This window comes from Mesoplodon mirus, assembly GCF_964341445.2.
Source record: "Mesoplodon mirus genome assembly, chromosome: 7".
NCBI lineage: Eukaryota > Metazoa > Chordata > Mammalia > Artiodactyla > Ziphiidae > Mesoplodon > Mesoplodon mirus.
Genome location: NC_138983.1, coordinates 78,574,324 through 78,592,159, shown reverse-complemented (window position 1 = coordinate 78,592,159; position 17,836 = coordinate 78,574,324). Strand labels below are relative to the sequence as shown.

The window sequence follows — 17,836 nt, the reverse complement described above, 5'->3', positions numbered from 1 at the left end:
ACCTTTTTCTTTTTAAAAAGATAAGCATTTAATCATAAAATCATCTTGTTAGCAGTAGCAATCATAAGAGTGGATTTTAGAAAAGTGCACATACATATTTTTATACAGAACATTTCTGGAGGGATACATATTAAACTGTTAGTGGCCACCTCTGCATGCCCCCAATGTATTAAAAAACAAAATTTAACTGAGTAAATTGGAAGATTTACTTTGAATTTTGAATAAATTGGCCTTATTAAACGATTCATGAATCAGGCAGTATCTCATCTGATAGAAAGGGAGATACTCCAACGGGTTACACAACATGGAAGGCTTTCTCTTTTTTTGGCCATGCCACATGGCATGTGGAAATCTTAGTTCCCCGACCAGGGATCAAACCCGTGCACTGGAAGCGCGGAGTCTTGGCTGATGGACCACAAGGGAAGTCCCAGAAGACTTGTATAGTAAGGAGGGTGGGACAAGGAAAGAAAGTCATCATCAAGGGAAAAAATGGAAGTTCACTGGAGGAAAGTAAAACTTCAGGTGGCAACGGCGTCTCATTGGCTAAACTGCGGAATTTTCTATTAGCTATTTCTATTTTCTATTTCTTGTTGCTGGCCAGGAAGGAAGTCTTCCCTCCTCCAGCTGGGGTAGTAAAGTGGTTGCACTTCCTCTTTGGGGTCAGTAAATGACCTCTTCCTGTTGGGGTAATTGATGATGAGTGGCACGGCATGAGAGCTCCCTCTACGGGCCTTCCAGACTCCAATTCTAGTGCAGGTTTCCTTTTGTTAACATTCACAGCATGTTTTATTGGCAGGAGGAGTCACAATGAGGGAGAAAAGGCCACAAGACTCACCATAAAGAAGGCTCAGAAATGCTTGGGTGGGTCCAAGGGAGGCACAAGGTGGCTGTGGGGTCAGCTGGTGGCTACAACGATCACATGGTTCCCTCTGATGGGTTTGCAGCTCGATGTGGAAGAGTGAATAAAAGGGTCAGTTCATCCTATCAGAGAAACATGAAACTGAGATAAGCTTCCCACTACTAGAAGCATCTTGAGCCTTCAGAAAAGAACAGAGAACATGTCTAAAGGGTTTGGGAACATCAGAGCCGTATCTCCTCAGAGTGGGACTCCCCAGGCTCTCCAGGTCTCAGTCCCCAACTCTCCCTCAGTGACAAAGCCTCCCTACCTCTGTCCTTGTCAGCTCAGTGATCCCTAGAGGTCCTGCCTATCCGTGAGGACTTAGGTTTCCATGAGACAGGTTGGTTGAGACCTAGTGATACAGTTGACCAGCCTGATATGCAACAGTTCCCACCACCCTGGGGCAGTTGGGCTCAGGGACACATGGCTCTGGACCCCATGTGGAGGGTGTCCTTGCACGTCCGCTGTGCCACAGAAGAGCCAGGAATGCCTGTAGCTGTCCAACTGATTCTCAGGGGGTTTTCCTGGGAGAACCCTTGGTCACCTGACCTCCTATCCAGGAAGCCCCATGACTTTCTGATTGCTGCCTGTCATGCCAACAACACACCTGTGAAGGTTCTGCTCTGCATGGCCATCTGTCCGCCAGGCGCCCCCTTCTAGGGACCCAGACGCTAGGACCACACAAATGCTGAAGGAGTGTCCACCTGCCTAAGGTACAGACACCCCTGTATCCATCTGCATGATTTCTACTGGGAATCAACAACATTTATGGGGATTCTCTGGCCCTAAAGAACAGACCAACCTGATAGGAGCAATGCAATGATTCACAATTACCAGGGTCAATGCACATATACAAGGGCCCATAGCCCCAGAAGCCCCACTCACAATTCACATGAGTGTCCCATACATACCCACCGATGCCCAAATATTCTTGCTTCATTCATACACAATCCAAACACGCACATCAGTGGTACGCTGCTAAGTGCTTGATAAAAAGCTCTCCGAGAAAGGCGGGAAAGACTTCACTTATGGTATCTACATGGTATAAATATTCCCAGCATGACCAATTTCAAGCTACCCACCTGACATCACTAAACACACAGATGGGAAGAGATATGCACCATTGACTCTCCCAAGACAGTATGAACCAGTTCCAGCACATCCCATAACTTTTCCTGTGAATATGTGCACAGAATCCACTTACACCCCAAGGAGAACTCTCAACTCCCACCACAGATATATAACCAAAAGGATACCACATATACATTTGTGTTTGTATATATATATATATATATATCCTGAACACACACCCTCACCCTGAATAAATACACAAACAGACCACCTCTTACTACCTAAATTTTTACAGATGAAACCTTACTCACCCTGAATATTCACATTCCACTCTCACAACTATATATACACACACAACATGGGCCTGAAAACAAACATGTGCAACCAATATGCCATCCAGATGTACACACTGAGTACCTAAGCACACAGGGTCACCAAGTACACAACTGTCTCATGTGCAACCCAAAAAAAGACCCATATGCAATCCCACAGCCCTAAAATACATATACTGCAGGATTCCTGCACACACACATAACCTACACAGCCCACTGGTTTCCAAACACACAAACTAAACTCTCACATCCCACAGAATACATACCCCAGAAGCCCCAGGAACTCAAAAACACACACAGGCACAAATAATCTATACTTATCAAATACAGCTGACCCTTGAACAACTTGGGGGTTAGGGCGCCAACCCTCCATGCAGTGGCTCTGCATCCATGGATCCTGTAGTAGTCCTGTAGTAGTTACTGAAAAAGAAATCCACTATACGTGGACCCGTGTGGTTGAAACCCATGTTTGGGTCAACTGTACATGTAAGTCCACCTCACTAATACTGAGAACACACATACAAGCAACACCACTAAATTCTTCAGGCATTACATTTTGAAATAGACACATAGAGGACTCGAAGCCTCCTGCTACACTCACAAATCACAAATACACACATCCACAAACTACTCATGAGTATACACCCCAAATGCTCAGACACATTCAAAACAGAAAAACACCGACAACCTCTGCAGTCTTACTAAGATACATACACAATTCTCACACACCTATGGACACACACATGCAAATATTCCTAACCCCTGAACATATGGATCCCCTCCCAAACACTATACATTATGCTACCTCTCCAGAATACAAGCTCCCCACCACTACTCCAACATACAAACTGTATAGGTGTGTGTGTGTGTGTATATATACATTTCTACCCTCACCCTGAATATATAGACAGACCACCTCTTACTCCTTCCAAACACATGTATAGACACCCTAGCGTTCTCCAAAGAAATACACTTTGAATACTCCTAACAACTCCATACCTTATGAACAAACTCTGATAATGCATGCACCTGATGATGGACACGCACACGGATTAGAATACACAAGTAAGATACATGGAAATATCTCCAGCAAACCATTTATGAAACAACTTCCATATATCAAATTATCCCTAGCTATCAGGAGCCAGCTCACACATATGCAAGTACTAACAAATACCCGTATCACATATTTCTAATACATACAAATGCAATTGTCCATCTTCCCTGTAGAAACATAGAACCCTACCTCTCTATCAGATACACTCACTTCCCAAAATACATAAGCCTAAGAAGCTCCTACTGAAAATTACAAATGCACAGCCTCAGCAAATATTCCTCCAAGTGGCCATGCCCCTTGAATACACACACAAACTCATTTAACACACAACTCTCCACAAGTCCCAAATAGAACCACAATTACCCAGTACACTACAAACAGGCAATAATGTCACCCTATACGCCCTTTGTTCCAAATACACATACAGTACCACACTACTGGCGTATACATAACCCCACATTCCCAACCTCTCACGCAGAATGAACTCTGCCATCTTGCAGAATACAGGATCATACAAACACAACATACCTACACATTCAACATCCACCAGCCCCATAAAATAGTCACAGACTTGCCCTCTACACATCCAAATATACATACACAGCTCCTGAACATGCACACCCACAAACACCCCATAACCATACAACATGCCCTGAATACACAAATGATCAGCCTACATTCCCCAAATATACAAAATTAACAGACTGGACACCCAAAGTAATATACACCACTACTTTTCCTGACAGTGCCCTTACGCATATGCAGATAATCCTTCCAAATCCACCATTACACACACACAAATCCCCAAATTCATGGGTGAAAAAAACACATGTAAACATATTCCCCAAACACCAAATTATAAACACCTTACCACCAACTCCTTGAGTATGCCTGCGTCACATCTCAACACCCTCCAAATACAACACTCACTCTTACACACTCTCACAAAAACACAGGCATGACCTCCTTCAAACACAAATATCCACGGACAAAACCAACCCACACATTTGACTACCTATCAGATTCCCACCAACCAATTAAGTATGTACAGACCCCATCTATGCTTGCAAATCAATCATGATTTGACACCAGACTACAAATACATGTTTATTACCACATTCAGCAAAGTTGCTCGCATCACCGACAAAAGAATGCAGTTTGAACATAAGTGTTGACTGATGTTTTTATGATAAGAAGGAAGACACTAGTGAAACGATGAGTGTGTTCCTTCCATCTTCACTCATTTTCCAATCACCTGAGCTACACCTTCGGAACCAGATGAGGGTTTTCAACTCGCAAGAACTTCCCTCTAGCTTTTGTACTCTTCACAACGCGCAGACTAGAACGGCACCTGTTTGATAGCCCGCACACACTATTTAGCCCCCACTGTAGGCCCCGCAATCACTGAACCCTTCATGCAGCCGGCTCCCCAGTGGTGCCGATAATCCTGGGGTAAACATCTCAAGGGAATCGAGCTCTATGGGGGCGTGAATCCACATTGTGGGGAGTCTCCTTACATGGACAAGGGCACAAATAACCCACAGGGTGAACAACAGTGCAGAGCGGTGACACCTGAGGGGTGAAAAGTCCCCGTACCCCTTACCTCAGGATTCCTAGAATTGACTCTACAGGCCGCCATGACAGGCCCCTCCCCCGCCGGACAGCCATTGGGGCCCCACCCTCCGCGCTCGCGCATGCGCTCCTGTCTTCCGGAGCAAACTGCCCCAGCAGACGCCGGGAGCTGTCGGAGGACGGCGGTCCGCGTGCCCGAGAGCCCCGCCCCAGTGGGCGTGCACAGGCGTGCGCGGGCGTGCAGGCGCGGGGTGCGCGGGCCTAGGAGGTCTCTGCAGGAGAGGACAGAAATGGAGGGTCGGGCAAGCTGCGGAACTTCTCTGGCGACGCTCCTCGCTGGGAACCTTCGTGACGGTCTCTTCTTAAAACCAGCTCTTGGGAAATGTGCACTCGTGAGTTTTATATTGCACTCGTGAAACCCATGCACTTAGCTACAAAGAGTTCTGGAGAGCTCCGCTGTAAGCACAGTGGCCTCAAATTGGGGCAAGTACTTTCATGCCCTTTGGACTGCCGTTCCTTGGTTCTTGTTAATGCCTTTCAAAAAACAGTAGGTCCTTTTTCCTAGCACACCTGCAGTTTCCGTTAAAGAACAATGCTAGCAAAGAATTTCAGACCTGGGAAACACTCTTAAGATACTGTCTCCTGACTCCGTTCCTAGAGTTTTTCCAACGCATTTACTCTACTAGAATATTTTTTCTCAGTGTTCACAGGTGTTTCCTTTGTACGGTTTTGGGGTTTTTTAAAAAATAATTTTGAGAAAGGGTTGACCATCTGGGCCAATTTCAACAGGTAGTATGGGAACAATTTTATTTTCCCTCCCTCCTTTTTTATAATATCTTGCAGGATTTCAGTTGACAATAAAACAACAACAAAAACAGTAGCGGGATCGACTCACTGCCCTGACTTTGTAATACTTCCCGAAGAGACGTCAGTCATCAGATCCGCTTTCTGGTCAAATGCAAGATTAGAGCATTTCTCACTCAACAGGATGCCTCTGAAGACCCCTCCCATGTAACAGCACTAAGCGCCTCCAAGTGCAGACTTGAAAACTCCACAAGACACAAACATGGTATCTCTTCGTTTCTTTAATGTTTCGTGATTGAGTGGAAGATGAACTGTCTTCTGAGGCTTGTGATGCATGTCCAGAGATGTTTTTTCTCAGTAGTCAATGCCCGCCCCCACCTTCTGTGCAGGAAGTCAGAGATCATGATCCAAAGGACTTTTAGATACTCCCTTCTGTGACTGGTCTTCCCAAGTTACATTTGGGCTAATTTGATTATCTCAGTCTGTGGGGTGTAGGATTTTGAAGTATTACAAAGGTGATTGCAGAATTGGGACTGGCTAATTTTTGCACAGTGCAATTTTTGTATCAGTGGCCTTGAGAAGAGTCCTTCAAATACTGTATCAGAATTATGAGTGAGAATCTTGTAAATAATTGGTTGAATGAATGAACAAAGGGAGGAAGCAACAAGGAAGCCTGCCTTTCTCGAGTGCCTGGGTACAATATTTTGCCTCACCATTCCTCTAGTATGAAGTTATTGGTTGCAAATCATTTAAGTTTTCCTTCATTATAAAAGCTCCAGGGCTTCCCTGGTGGCGCAGTGGTTGAGAGTCCGCCTGCCGATGCAGGGGACACGGGTTCGTGTCCCGGTCTGGGAAGATCCCCCATGCCGCGGAGCAGCTGGGACCGTGAGCCATGGCCGCTGAGCCTGCACGCCCGGAGCCTGTGCTCCGCAACGGGAGAGGCCACAACAGTGAGAGGCCCGCGTACCGCAAAAAAAAAAAAAAAAAAAAAAACCTAGGTTGATGGATAAAGACGTGAAAGGAAGGAACTGTCATGCTCAACCTCGGTGCCATGAATCAAAACAACAGTTTATAAACTGCCTAAAGAGGCACACGCCAATTGTGTTGCCACTGTGGGAGGTGGAAGGAACTTCCGGTTCTTGCCTACCTGCCAGAGCCCTCGTGGAATGTCCCCCCAGCGCACGCCACCCCGACCCACGTGCCCTCTGCCCCTCCCCCACCGCAGAACGGTTCAGCCCGCATTTTCCGGTTTACTTTCAAACGTGTCCCTCGTTGACTTGGATCCCGAGCGTTTGCTGAAGCAGGTCGCTCTCTGGCTCCTGGTCTCGACTTTTCTCATTGAGGCTACCAGGCAGCAGTAGTCCGTGCCCAAGCCTGCAGGATGGCTTCAATAGGAGGTAAGCCTATAGGCTGGGGGTGTGTTCTCAGAGACCCTGCCATCCTCACATCCTTCAGGTTCACACGTTACACTTAACTGTGGGCACCTAGTTGGACTGAAGTAGAGGGAGAAGAGAGCACTGGACGCACAAGGACATTTCACCTGGGGAGACTGGGGAGCCTGAAGAAACCTGAGACTGCCCTGGGGAGGAGGGGTCGTTGCAGGTGGATCAAGAGGAATTGCCCTGGCTATGGAGAAAGGATGGCAGCAGACAGTCTGATTCTTTCTAGAAGGGAGACAAGCCACTTTGAAATGTGTGTGTAAGGATGTGTGTGATGTCCTGGTGGTGACACAGGGAGGGTCATGAGGAAAGCCTAGAGCTGTATTGTGTTCCTGAGGCACCTGAAGCTTGCCTCACCATATCTTTCAAAGGGATTTGAACAGGAGCATACTGTATCTCAGGGGGCCGTGGGGAGAGATGGTCTTGGTGAGAAAACTATTCAATGGGGCTGTGTGTGGCCACACCTGCAGTGAAGTGTCCTCTCCGAGAGCTAGGCAGGGGGTTACTCTAACTGCCGCAGCCCACACCTCGTCCACTCCTCCCAGCCCAGAGCTCACTTGTCAGTTCAGGTAACTGTTGCCTTGGATTCAACAGGGGATGGGCAACCGTTACGAGTAACTTCAGCCAAGAGAGGGCTCAGGTTCCTGAGTTGCTCTGAATTGTTCTTCCTTTTATGGAATGGCAGTACTTCAGACCTACTTCATCTTGGCCAGTATCTCATGGTGGACCCTCAGGCTGCCTTGAGAGGAAGAGTTTGTTCCTATTTCAGGTCACTCCTTCATGGACAGGGAACAGATGTGGAGTGGGGTTGTTTCGGGTGGAATGTCTATGAAGGCTGCTTCCTCTTTTAAAGGGGGAAGGAGTGTAGCCCAGGATCAGGAAGATGATCTTCTGTGTTACTATTAAACGTCCTATGACATCTGTTCTGGTGAGTTAGGTGCACCGTGGTGTGTACCTTGTTCTCCTGAACAGGGATGTGTTTCAGACAACTTGATCGCCATGGCATCTGGCTTATGCCTGCATCTCAGATTGTCTCTCCGTTATTGGGAGCTGGAAGGGGAAGGACCACAGGCAGTCTATACTCCCACGACCAATGTAACATGACAATTCCCTGGCCCTTGTTTAATCCTCTGCAGCCATCACTGGCTGTGAAATGACAGAATCTAAGGGACACGCGCCTACTTCTCAGACCACCCCAAGCCCCTAGGAACAGAACTCCTGACTGATGACAGTGACTCTGGGCACTGGGGAAGGGGTGGCAGGACCTGGCCCATGTTACGTATCTGCTGTGGGTTGTTCGGAGATGCAGGTGCTTTCTGGGCCAGTGTCATGGGTTTGTATCAGGATTCCATTAGAGATATTTTCCAGCATTTTGTTTTGTTTTGTGAGGCTAGGAAAGAAAGAGGGGATTTATACTGAGCATCAGGAAAAGGAGGACTGAGGAGGAGGTGGGGCCCTAATATTTTACACAGTGCCTGTCCACAAAGGGCCTTTGGGGGCCCAGAACGTACCTTGCAGAAGGCCCCTGCTAGTACGCCGGCTGAGGGGCATTTCTCACAGAGCGGATGTCCACACAGCTCCAGGTCTTGGGAGACAGCCTGTGAGGCTTAGGTGCCAGGGTGTGCCTTAGGGAGGCTCTCCAAGTGAGTGCTTGCTGAGGCAATTTCTTCTCGGCAGGCAGGGGTCAGGGAGCTTGGTGGATGGGCGTGGCCAGTGGAATAATTCTCAACTGGAGGTCAGGGCATGAAAATCACTTGAAGACAGTTGCACGCTGCAGTTTCCCTTGTCCAAGAGTCTCTCATCTGTGGAGATTTACACTCTGATGCCGCAGAAAGCCTCAGTCCCACTTGCCCATTCTCCTCCTCCATTCACTCCTCTCCTTTGCCTCAACAGCATCTGCACTGCTGGGAACGGATGTCCCCATGAACCCCGGTGCCTCGTCTACTTTCACGGCAGTGTCCTTTCCTCCACCCATTCCTGGCGCCCAGCACTGGCCACCCTGGGAACAGCACCTGCCACCTCTCATCGCCCCCGCATTCCCTCCTGGCAGCAGCCTGCTGCTGCCAGCTTTCCCCAGGATGCCTTTGGTGGCTAATGGTGGCTGTGGCCCCAGTGCCCCTGGGGCTTGCAACTTCACTGTACAAGTCAGGTCACAAGGGAGGCCAGTGCAGGCCCCCCAGACTCAGACCTTTATCGTTCCTCAGGGCCCCCTCAACTGGAGCGCTCCAGGGGCCCTCAGCGGGAGTGCTGCATGTCCTGCACCCATATTCTTAGCAACCCCTGCGATGGAGACCATTGTGACTGCTCCAGCTGTTGGAGTTACTCAGGCTGGCAAGGGAGGCTGGACCCCAGGCTTTCCTCCTCAAGCTCCACCACCAGCTGCCCAGATGGCCCCTAACATTCGCCCAGTGAACTCTGGGCCATGGCCACATGGCACTTCCAGGGAGGGCAGCCTGGACACCAACCAGCCCTATGCCTCGCAGGAGGACTGCTCTAACCACCAGAGCGTGTACAGTAACTTCCGACGGTGGCAGCGCCTCAAGCCACTGGCCTGGAGACACCTTCCCCAGAGGCCTGATGCGGAAGCTCTTTCCTGCTTTCTCATGTGAGTGAACGCTCAGGGGGTCATGAGCTTATCGGAGCTCTTAGATAAAGAGGAACTGGGGATGGACTCGCAGGCTAGGTTTCTAGGGATACTGGAAGCGAGGTGTGAGGGCGATGTCCACGCCACGAGAAGGCACACTGTCGGTCATACGGGCGAGCCTGCCAGTCCATGACATCATGACTGAAATGTGCCTTATCTCAACTGACCCCACCCCCCTGTGAGTCTAGCCAGCTTGCTCTTCCATGATTCTCCTGGTAATACGGCCTGAAGACTTGCAGTCAGAGAGGGTCGTGGTGTACGTTGAGGAGCCAAGGAGTGGATGCCACACTCTCCTGTGCTGCCGTCTCCTTTCATACAGCACTTGAGTGTACATGGCCGGGGGGGGGGGTCACTTCGGAGAAGGGGGAGGAGCGCGGGGCCCAGGAGAGCGCTTCATGCACGCCTCGACTTTGTTGATGTGGAGAATTCCACTAGGAACAGGGTGATGGGAGAGCTCTCCTAAGGGCATGGGCTCTCTCCCACTAGAGTTGTGAGCCTGGCAGGCATTTCCATCCTAAACCTCCGGTCCCTCGTAAAAAGGGGACAATCACACTTCATTCAGAGGACCGTGCAGAAGACTCCTTGGGCTAATCTATGAAGTGTGAGCGGATTGCCTGGCACATGCCATGCCTCATTGATGATGGTGATTTTTATTATGAAGAGGCAGCCTTGAAGAGGAAAAGAGCTCCCCAAGGCACAGTGTCCCAGCTCTAGCCTGGGAGTGGATGGTCATCCTCGAGGGAGTGTGAGGTGGTGACAGCCGTAGCCGGGAAGGCTTGTCTCTGCTCTCCCGGACATCTGCCTCTCACTCTCCTGTTGCTCAGTCATGCTGTGTTGAGTGATGTGTGGTCCACATTGGTGGGTGGGGTCAGGCAGGTGGGGGCTGGGCTGGGCACAGAGACTGACCCCGAGTGCTTACAGCCCAGCGCTTCGATCCCTGGCCCGCCTGAAGCCCACCATGACACTGGAGGAGGGACTGTGCAGGGCCGTGCAGGAATGGCAGCACATTAGCAACTCTGACCGGATGATCTACTACGAGATGGCGCAAAAGTGAGTCAGCGTCCTGGGCCCAGGGGCTGCGTGGAGGGTGAGGCGAGTGGGTTAGGGCAGGGTCTGGCCGTGGGGGTGCTCATCAGAGAGGACAAAGGAGAAGGGCTGTCGCTCGGAACGGGGGGCCCGCAGCCCAGAGGCCCTACAGTCCTCCAGAAACCCCTCCCTCACCTTGACAGTTTGGGTCTTCTGTCCTTCCTCCACCACGAGCTCTGCCCTCCCCTGAGTTTGACCTACCCTTGCCCTCACATGAAGGTCTCAGGACGGGGCAGGGTGAAGCTGTGAGTCCAGTAGGGGTCCAACTCCGGCCATATGGGCTGGGCCGGGGGAAGAGCTCCACCCGCCAGCCTGCTGCTTCCTTAGTGGTGGCTGGCTGGCGGCCACTGACATAGATTTGGAACCCCCTCTCCTCACGAAAAGTGGCCTGAGTGGGTACCCTGGCATCCCTCAAGAGGCTGGGGAAGCCAGCTGTCATCAGCCCAGGGGTCTCTGGCCCTTCCAGTGTTTGCTCCACGGTAATCCCCTTGGTTTAAGAAACAAAACCAAACAAACAAGCACCTCTCAGAGGAAAGGAAGGCCTGTCCTCTAAGCTCAGCATCCACATCGTCCAGCCTCTCCTGAGCCCTGTCTCCAGGTCTACGTTCCAGAACTCTCAGTCCCAACCCAGGGTCCTGGATTTGGGCAAGGACCCCTGTGGGGAACACATGCCTGTTCTAGCCTCCGGCTGTCAGCCCTTCATGTGGCTCTGGATGGGCGGCATGAGGAGGGTGCCCCCTGGGTCAGCCACGTGTCCCGTTGACCTGGTTCAGTGCAGCGACCTGGCTCTATGCTGTTGAATGCTCTCCAGTGCTGGTGAGGCCGGAAGGGTCCCAGATCTTGTATCAGTTCCAAGAGCAGCTCTCTGCTGTGGACAGCACCTCACAGGGCCTTGACAGCCCCAAGGCACATCCTCTCCCAATCCCTCATTCTTGGCTGCCTTTGTTGGGCTCTAGAACCCAGGCCATTTTCTCAGGGTGGCCTGTGCCTCCGTCACCCCCCAGGTTCATGCAATTTGAGGCCGAGGAGGAGATGCAGGTTCAGCAGTTGCAGTGGATGCAGTGCGCGCAGGGCCTGCCTCCTCCAGCCCCACCGAAGCTGGATCCTCGGGGGTCCCCAGCCCCGAAAGTGGGCCTTCAGCCAGCCACCCAGGTTCCCACTGGAGTTGAACACACAGGTAACAGGGGCCCAGGGTTGGCCACTGTTCCCATGTGGATCATTTTCCTTCAAGACAGGGGCATTGGTCCTTCAAGCAAAACAGCCACCGAGGCGGGGGGTGGGGGGTGGGGTCTCAGATGCCCTTTGTCACTACGGGGTATTGACTTGGTCAATTTTGTAACTTCTCTCACGCCTCCCTGTCAAAGGACTGCACACAAAGTCTGCCTAAGAAGTGGGCTTGATGGGAACACCCATTGGAAAATTGGAGGTTCCCCACTTCCTTACATGTGACTCTCTTAGATGCCCCCTTACCTCCCCCCTCCAACTGTGCATGAAGCTTCAGGTGGTCCTGACCCCCCCACACCCACATCAATGTCCCCCAACAGTGCCCTCACCAGCGTGCGCTCGGTGGTCAGGAGGTGGACCGGGAGCCCCTCACCTTCCTTCCCTTCCTCCTGCTCTGCCGCAGCCTGTGCTCCCAGGATGTCCGGCCCCAGGGCCCAGCCCTCCCGCCCGAAGCCACACGGGTCCCAGCGACCCCCGGAGCCCAAGGCACCCGAGGAGATTCCACCTGAGGCTGTGAGGGAATATATGGACATCATGGAGGCACTGGTGGGGCCCGTCCACTCAGCCACAGGCGACTCAGATGCAGAATGGGGAGAGGACGGAAATGAGCTGCAGCAGGAAGAGGACGGCACCTACTCGGACCCGGATCTCTTAAGCTACATCGACAAGCTCTGTTCCCAGGAGGACTTTGTCACCAAAGTAGGCTAGGCCTGGAGACTGGGGTCTGCAAGATGCCAGGGCATGGAACTCTCAGCACCCAAGATCTGGGTTCTGCTCAGGCCGTTGGGACTTAAGCTCAGCTCCTTGTTCCTGAGCCTGGTGTTAGGGGAGGTTTACGCAGATGTTTGTGTGTATATGTTTGTGTCTATCTGTGTGTATGCCTTTGTGTCTGTGTTTGTGCCTCTGTATATGTGCTCTTTTGCGTGTGACTGTGTATGTGCATGTTTGCGTGTGTGTGTGTGTGTGTGTGTGCGCGCGCTGACCATCCCCGCCTTGTGGAGGAGAGTGGGGTGGGTCTCTGCTTTTCACTTTCCCTCCTGGCCTTCTTGTCTCACAGGCCACTCCTGGCCAAGGATGCTCACAGCCTCTTCTTTCTGTTCTAGGTGGAGGCAGTCATTCACCCTGGATTCCTGGCAGATTTGCTTTCCCCAGACCCACAGCTGGATCTCTTGGCCCTAGAGAAGGAGCTGGAGCAGGAGGAAGGGCTCACCCCCGAAGAAGTGAGACAGGGGAGGGAGAGGGACACTCAGGGAGCCAGGGGACCCCACGGGAGGGGGACCCCAGGTGATCCAGGGGACGGGGAACCCAGATGACCCAGGGGAGCCAGAGGAGGGAGGGATCCCCAGTAGAACAGGGGACACAAGGGACACCCAGGAAGACCAGGGCACGGAGGGACCCCAGTGAATAGGGGAGAGATAGGGCCCCAGAACAGGAGGGCCACATAGCGCTGTCCATCCCTCCCCTGCCTGGGACGCCTGGCATGGGGAAGGGCCCGTTCTGGGGTGGGTGCAGTGCAGGGTGAAAGGAAGGAGAGGATAGGGAGCCGGGAGGGGAGGGAAGGTCACAAAGCTGGGAATCAGTTGCAGGAGGATGGCAGGACTGCCACAGTGTCTGTATTTGGATTCGAGTCCTGGGGTCGCCCGTCCCCTCCTCCCCCCCAGGGCCATTGTCCCACTGCCCAGTGCTCCTCCTCTCACACGTGTGTGTGGAGCCGTCACTGTCCTCCTCCCTCCTACCAGCTGGTGCAGAAACGACTCCTGGCCTTGAAAGAGGACGACGGTGTGCGGGCAGCCCCGAGTCACAGTGCACCCGGAATGGCCTCAAGTCCTTCTGAGTCCGACGCCGGCCAAGGTGCCCAGAGGCACGACCAAGACCCCCATCTAGGGGTCAGTGATGAAGCCTGCCCACCAGAGATTGATTCTGAAGCTCTTCATAGGCTCATCCAAACAGACACTGCCCTGTGCAGGCCCAAAGTCTTTGTTCCCTCTGGAGGACGTCAGGAGTTCTCTATATTCCGGCCCGTACGGCTCTCCCCTCCCCAGGCTCAAAGGCGCACCGGCCCTCTACTGAGATCCAGGGATGCGTCTGTTCTCAGAAAGGCCTCTCCTCTTCGGGAGGTCCGAGTGCCCAGGGACGGGTCCAGTGAGAACGAGGAGGTGCTCCAAAGCGTCTTCATCGTAGACTCTCAGCATATACTGGTGCCTTTCGGGATGTCCCTCAGTCCTGAGCATGTCTCAGTCCTGGCTTCCTCTGGAGGTTGTGGGGCCCAGAGTGCTCCCCAGTCCCCCTCCTCTCAGAGAAGAGGCCTCAGCCCAGCTCCACCAGCCGCTCCCAAGTCGAGGAAGCGGGCTCTGTGTGGACGCCCAGCCGCTGCTGAGAAGCTGCCCATCCCCGGGGCTGGCCTCGGCGTCTCTGGGAGGCCAGCCTTGGCTCTGGGGCTGGCTCGCCCCTCACAGCTGAGAAAGAGAAAGCGTGACCCGTTTGACACAAAGAAGCGTGGGAAGAGGAGGAAGAAGCACTGCAGCCAGTAGGGAACAGCTGGGCCGGCCCTCCAGGGCGAGAACCCAGGGCAGCCCCCTGGGGAGCCTAGGGGCTCCTCCTCCTCCCAGTGCTGATCCTGGATGATGTGGGGGGAAGGGAGGGGGGCAGGACCACCAGGGTGGGGAGGGGGAGCGGGATTGTGGGGGGTTAGGGAGGTGGGGGAGGTGGGTGTGGCCAGGTGTGGGTGGGAGCAGGACCTTTGGAATGATGTATGTAAATTGTGAACAAAGATCATTTTCGTGGGAAATGCTCTCAGGCCACTGTCATCTTGTTGGTGTTGAGCTGCTCCACAGAGAGCGATCCTGAGAGGAAGGAAGGATGAGGGAGGTCACAGGAGCTCTGGGTCTACAGGTGGCCACACCTTTCCTCCACATAGACAAGGACTCCTCAGGCTGCCCCTGGGAACGCACAGCTCTCACTTTCCCCAGGGACCCCCTCATCAGCCCCTTCTCTAACGCCTGCTTGGCTAGGGCCCTTCTGGGGCATCTGTACCGTCTTCTGCATCCCTGGACCTTCTGGGGAGGCAGAGCTGCTCTTGTGCCTTTCAGCCCTCTGGACACTCACCAGTTTCTAGGATGGAGCCTGGAGATGGCCCTTGTCATTATGGAGCTTCTCTCTGCTTTCCTGATGTGGCCAGACGACGGCGCTGGGATGACCCTCCGCTCATCCAGGGTTTCCCGTGTGGGTGGCCTGACCAGAGACGAAAAGTCTTGGCCATGGGGACAGGACTGTCTGCCTCATCGTAGCGGGAGCATCCTCTAGTTCCACTGGGATTATTGCAATGTGGAGAGTGGTGGAGGCAGCTACCTCTTAATCCCAATGAGGATGCAACAAGGGGAATGGGTGTGGGGAAATTCATGGGGCACCCGTTAAAGGTGTGTATAAGGGAAAGGACAGTTGGGCCCCTTTGTGGAACTTGTGGGATTTCTGTGCAGCAGCATCTCGTTCAACTGAGGGAGGAGGACCCATCTGGCTGTGGCTGTGGGGACTGGCGTTAGGGGCCTACGGGTCCGCAAAGACACCCCAGAACTACTGTCCCTTCCCTTTGCACCCATGGCTGGACATGTGTGTGTACTGGTATCAACACTGGTTTGTATCCCCATAGAAAACAGATCCTCCTAACAAACTATGACCACGTTTCACAAGAACAGCTTGCTCACAGGGGCAGCAGGGGGTGGGAGAGGTGTCTGTGGCCCCAGATCTGAGTGGGAGCTGGGATCCATGCTGAGGAGTGTGAAGGCCTCAGTCACCGTCCTGTGGGTGCCGGCAGAGGCTTCGAATCATCAGAGCAGGGGAAATGACCCCCTCATTAGAGTGAGACGAGCAAACAATGAGGGGCAGGGAGTAGACCCCTGCTGTCTCCCGGAAGTGCCTCCCCTCCCAGTCTGCTTAGCCTCTGTCACAGCCTGTGCTGGCCCACCTCTGAAGCCCCTTCCTCCTAAAGCACTGAGGTGCTCTGATCTTTTATGGACCTGCCCTGGGCCTCACCCCCCCTTCCCTGCTGGCCAAAGGCTCTTCTCCTGCTTCTGACTTCTGATTCCTTCCCCAGGACCCAGGCAGGTGTTAGGACAACAGAGATTCCCTGAACATGACCCCTACACCACCAGCATGCAAAACTGGGGCCGCAGGCTTCCACAGGTGGCCTGACTCTCTGCTGGACCCTGCAAAGAGCTTGGAGAAGAAAGGGGCTCATGTCTCTCCACCTCCACAGAATCTGTAGGTCAGCCTCACAGGTCCCCCTCTGTCCAGGTGGGCAGCACATATGTGCTCCCAGCCCTCCTTGACCCTTTGTGAAAGAAAGTTTTTGCAGCTTAGTAGTCTGATATTAGTCAAGGTGTCTCAGGGCTTGTTCCTTTTGAAGCCCTACAGGAGAATCTGTTTCCTTTCCCTTTCTGTCTTCTAGAGGCTGCCTGCATTCCTTGGAATTAGTCCCTTCTTCCATCTTCAAAGTGCATCACTTTAATCTCTGCTTCCCTCATCACATGGTCTCTCCAGCTCTGACTCTCCCTGTGTCCCTCCTATACAGCTCTTTGTGTTTATATATAGCCCACCCAGAAAATTTAGGATAATCTCTTCATCTCAAGATTTTTTACTTAGTCACAGCGGCAAAGTCCATTTTTCCATACAAGGTAACGTTCACATATTGTCATACGAGGGGTTAAACACGGACGTTTTTGGGGAACCATAATTTACCCTACTAGAAGAAATCCACAAAAATACCTACCATCAGAATCCACATGAATAATAGACTATGACCAAGTGGAATTTATTCCAGGGATGCAAGCCTTGTTCAATGGTAAAAAATCATCAATGTAATCTACCATATTGAGTCTAAAGAAGAAACACATACTGTCACACCAATTAATACAGAACAGGCATTTAACGAGATTCAACACCCATTTATATTAAAAATGCTCAGAAAACTAGGAATAGAAGGTCACTACCTCAACCTAATAAAGAACATCTACAAAAAACCTACTTCTAACATCACATCAAATGGTGAAAGAATGAATGCTTTTCCCTGAGTTCAAAAACAAGGTTAGAATGTCCACTCTAATCTTAGTTTTCAACTTAGTACTTTAGATTCTAGTTAGTGTAGTACAGCAAGAAAAGGAAAAAAGAGGCATACATATTAGAAAAGAAGAAATATAACTGTCATTCTTTACAGATGACATAATTGTCTACATAGAAAATTCCAAGGAATGTATAAGTAGACTCATAATAAATTATAATAACTTGCTTTAGCAGGATCTCAGAATATAAAATCAATACATAAACATTAATACACAACATTGATCATATTTCCATATACTAGTAACAAACTGAACGATTGAAAACCAAAATTTAAAACATAGTAAATAGGTTCCAGTTCAAGATGGCAACATAGGAAGATCCTGAACCCACCTCCTCCCACAAACACACCAAAGCTACAGCTACATATGGAAAAATTTCCTCTGAAGAAAACTAAAAGATGGTGGAGCAACCCCTTCACATCAGGAAAACCAGAGGGAAACCACATCAAAACAAGTAGGAAAGGCTGAGACACAATTTTGCCATAAACCCCATCCTTGGTGTGGAGACACACAATTAGGAAGGAACTCAAAACCTGGAGCTTCTTCCTGAGAGGTGAAGGGTATGGACCCCACATTGGGCACTCCAAATTTTAAG

General features: G+C 51.5%; 1 protein-coding gene across 1 annotated transcript; it reads left to right on the top strand.

The window, feature by feature from the left end:
• Positions 1-5,107: 5,107 nt before the first annotated feature.
• LOC309807087 (NUT family member 2G-like) lies at positions 5,108-11,332 on the top strand. Its single transcript, XM_082626310.1, has 3 exons — positions 5,108-5,322; positions 5,774-7,131; positions 9,067-11,332. The coding sequence occupies exons 2-3, from the start codon at positions 7,116-7,118 to the stop codon at positions 9,780-9,782; spliced, it is 732 nt and encodes a 243-aa protein (XP_082482436.1). The 5' UTR covers positions 5,108-5,322; positions 5,774-7,115; the 3' UTR covers positions 9,783-11,332.
• Positions 11,333-17,836: the final 6,504 nt, after the last annotated feature.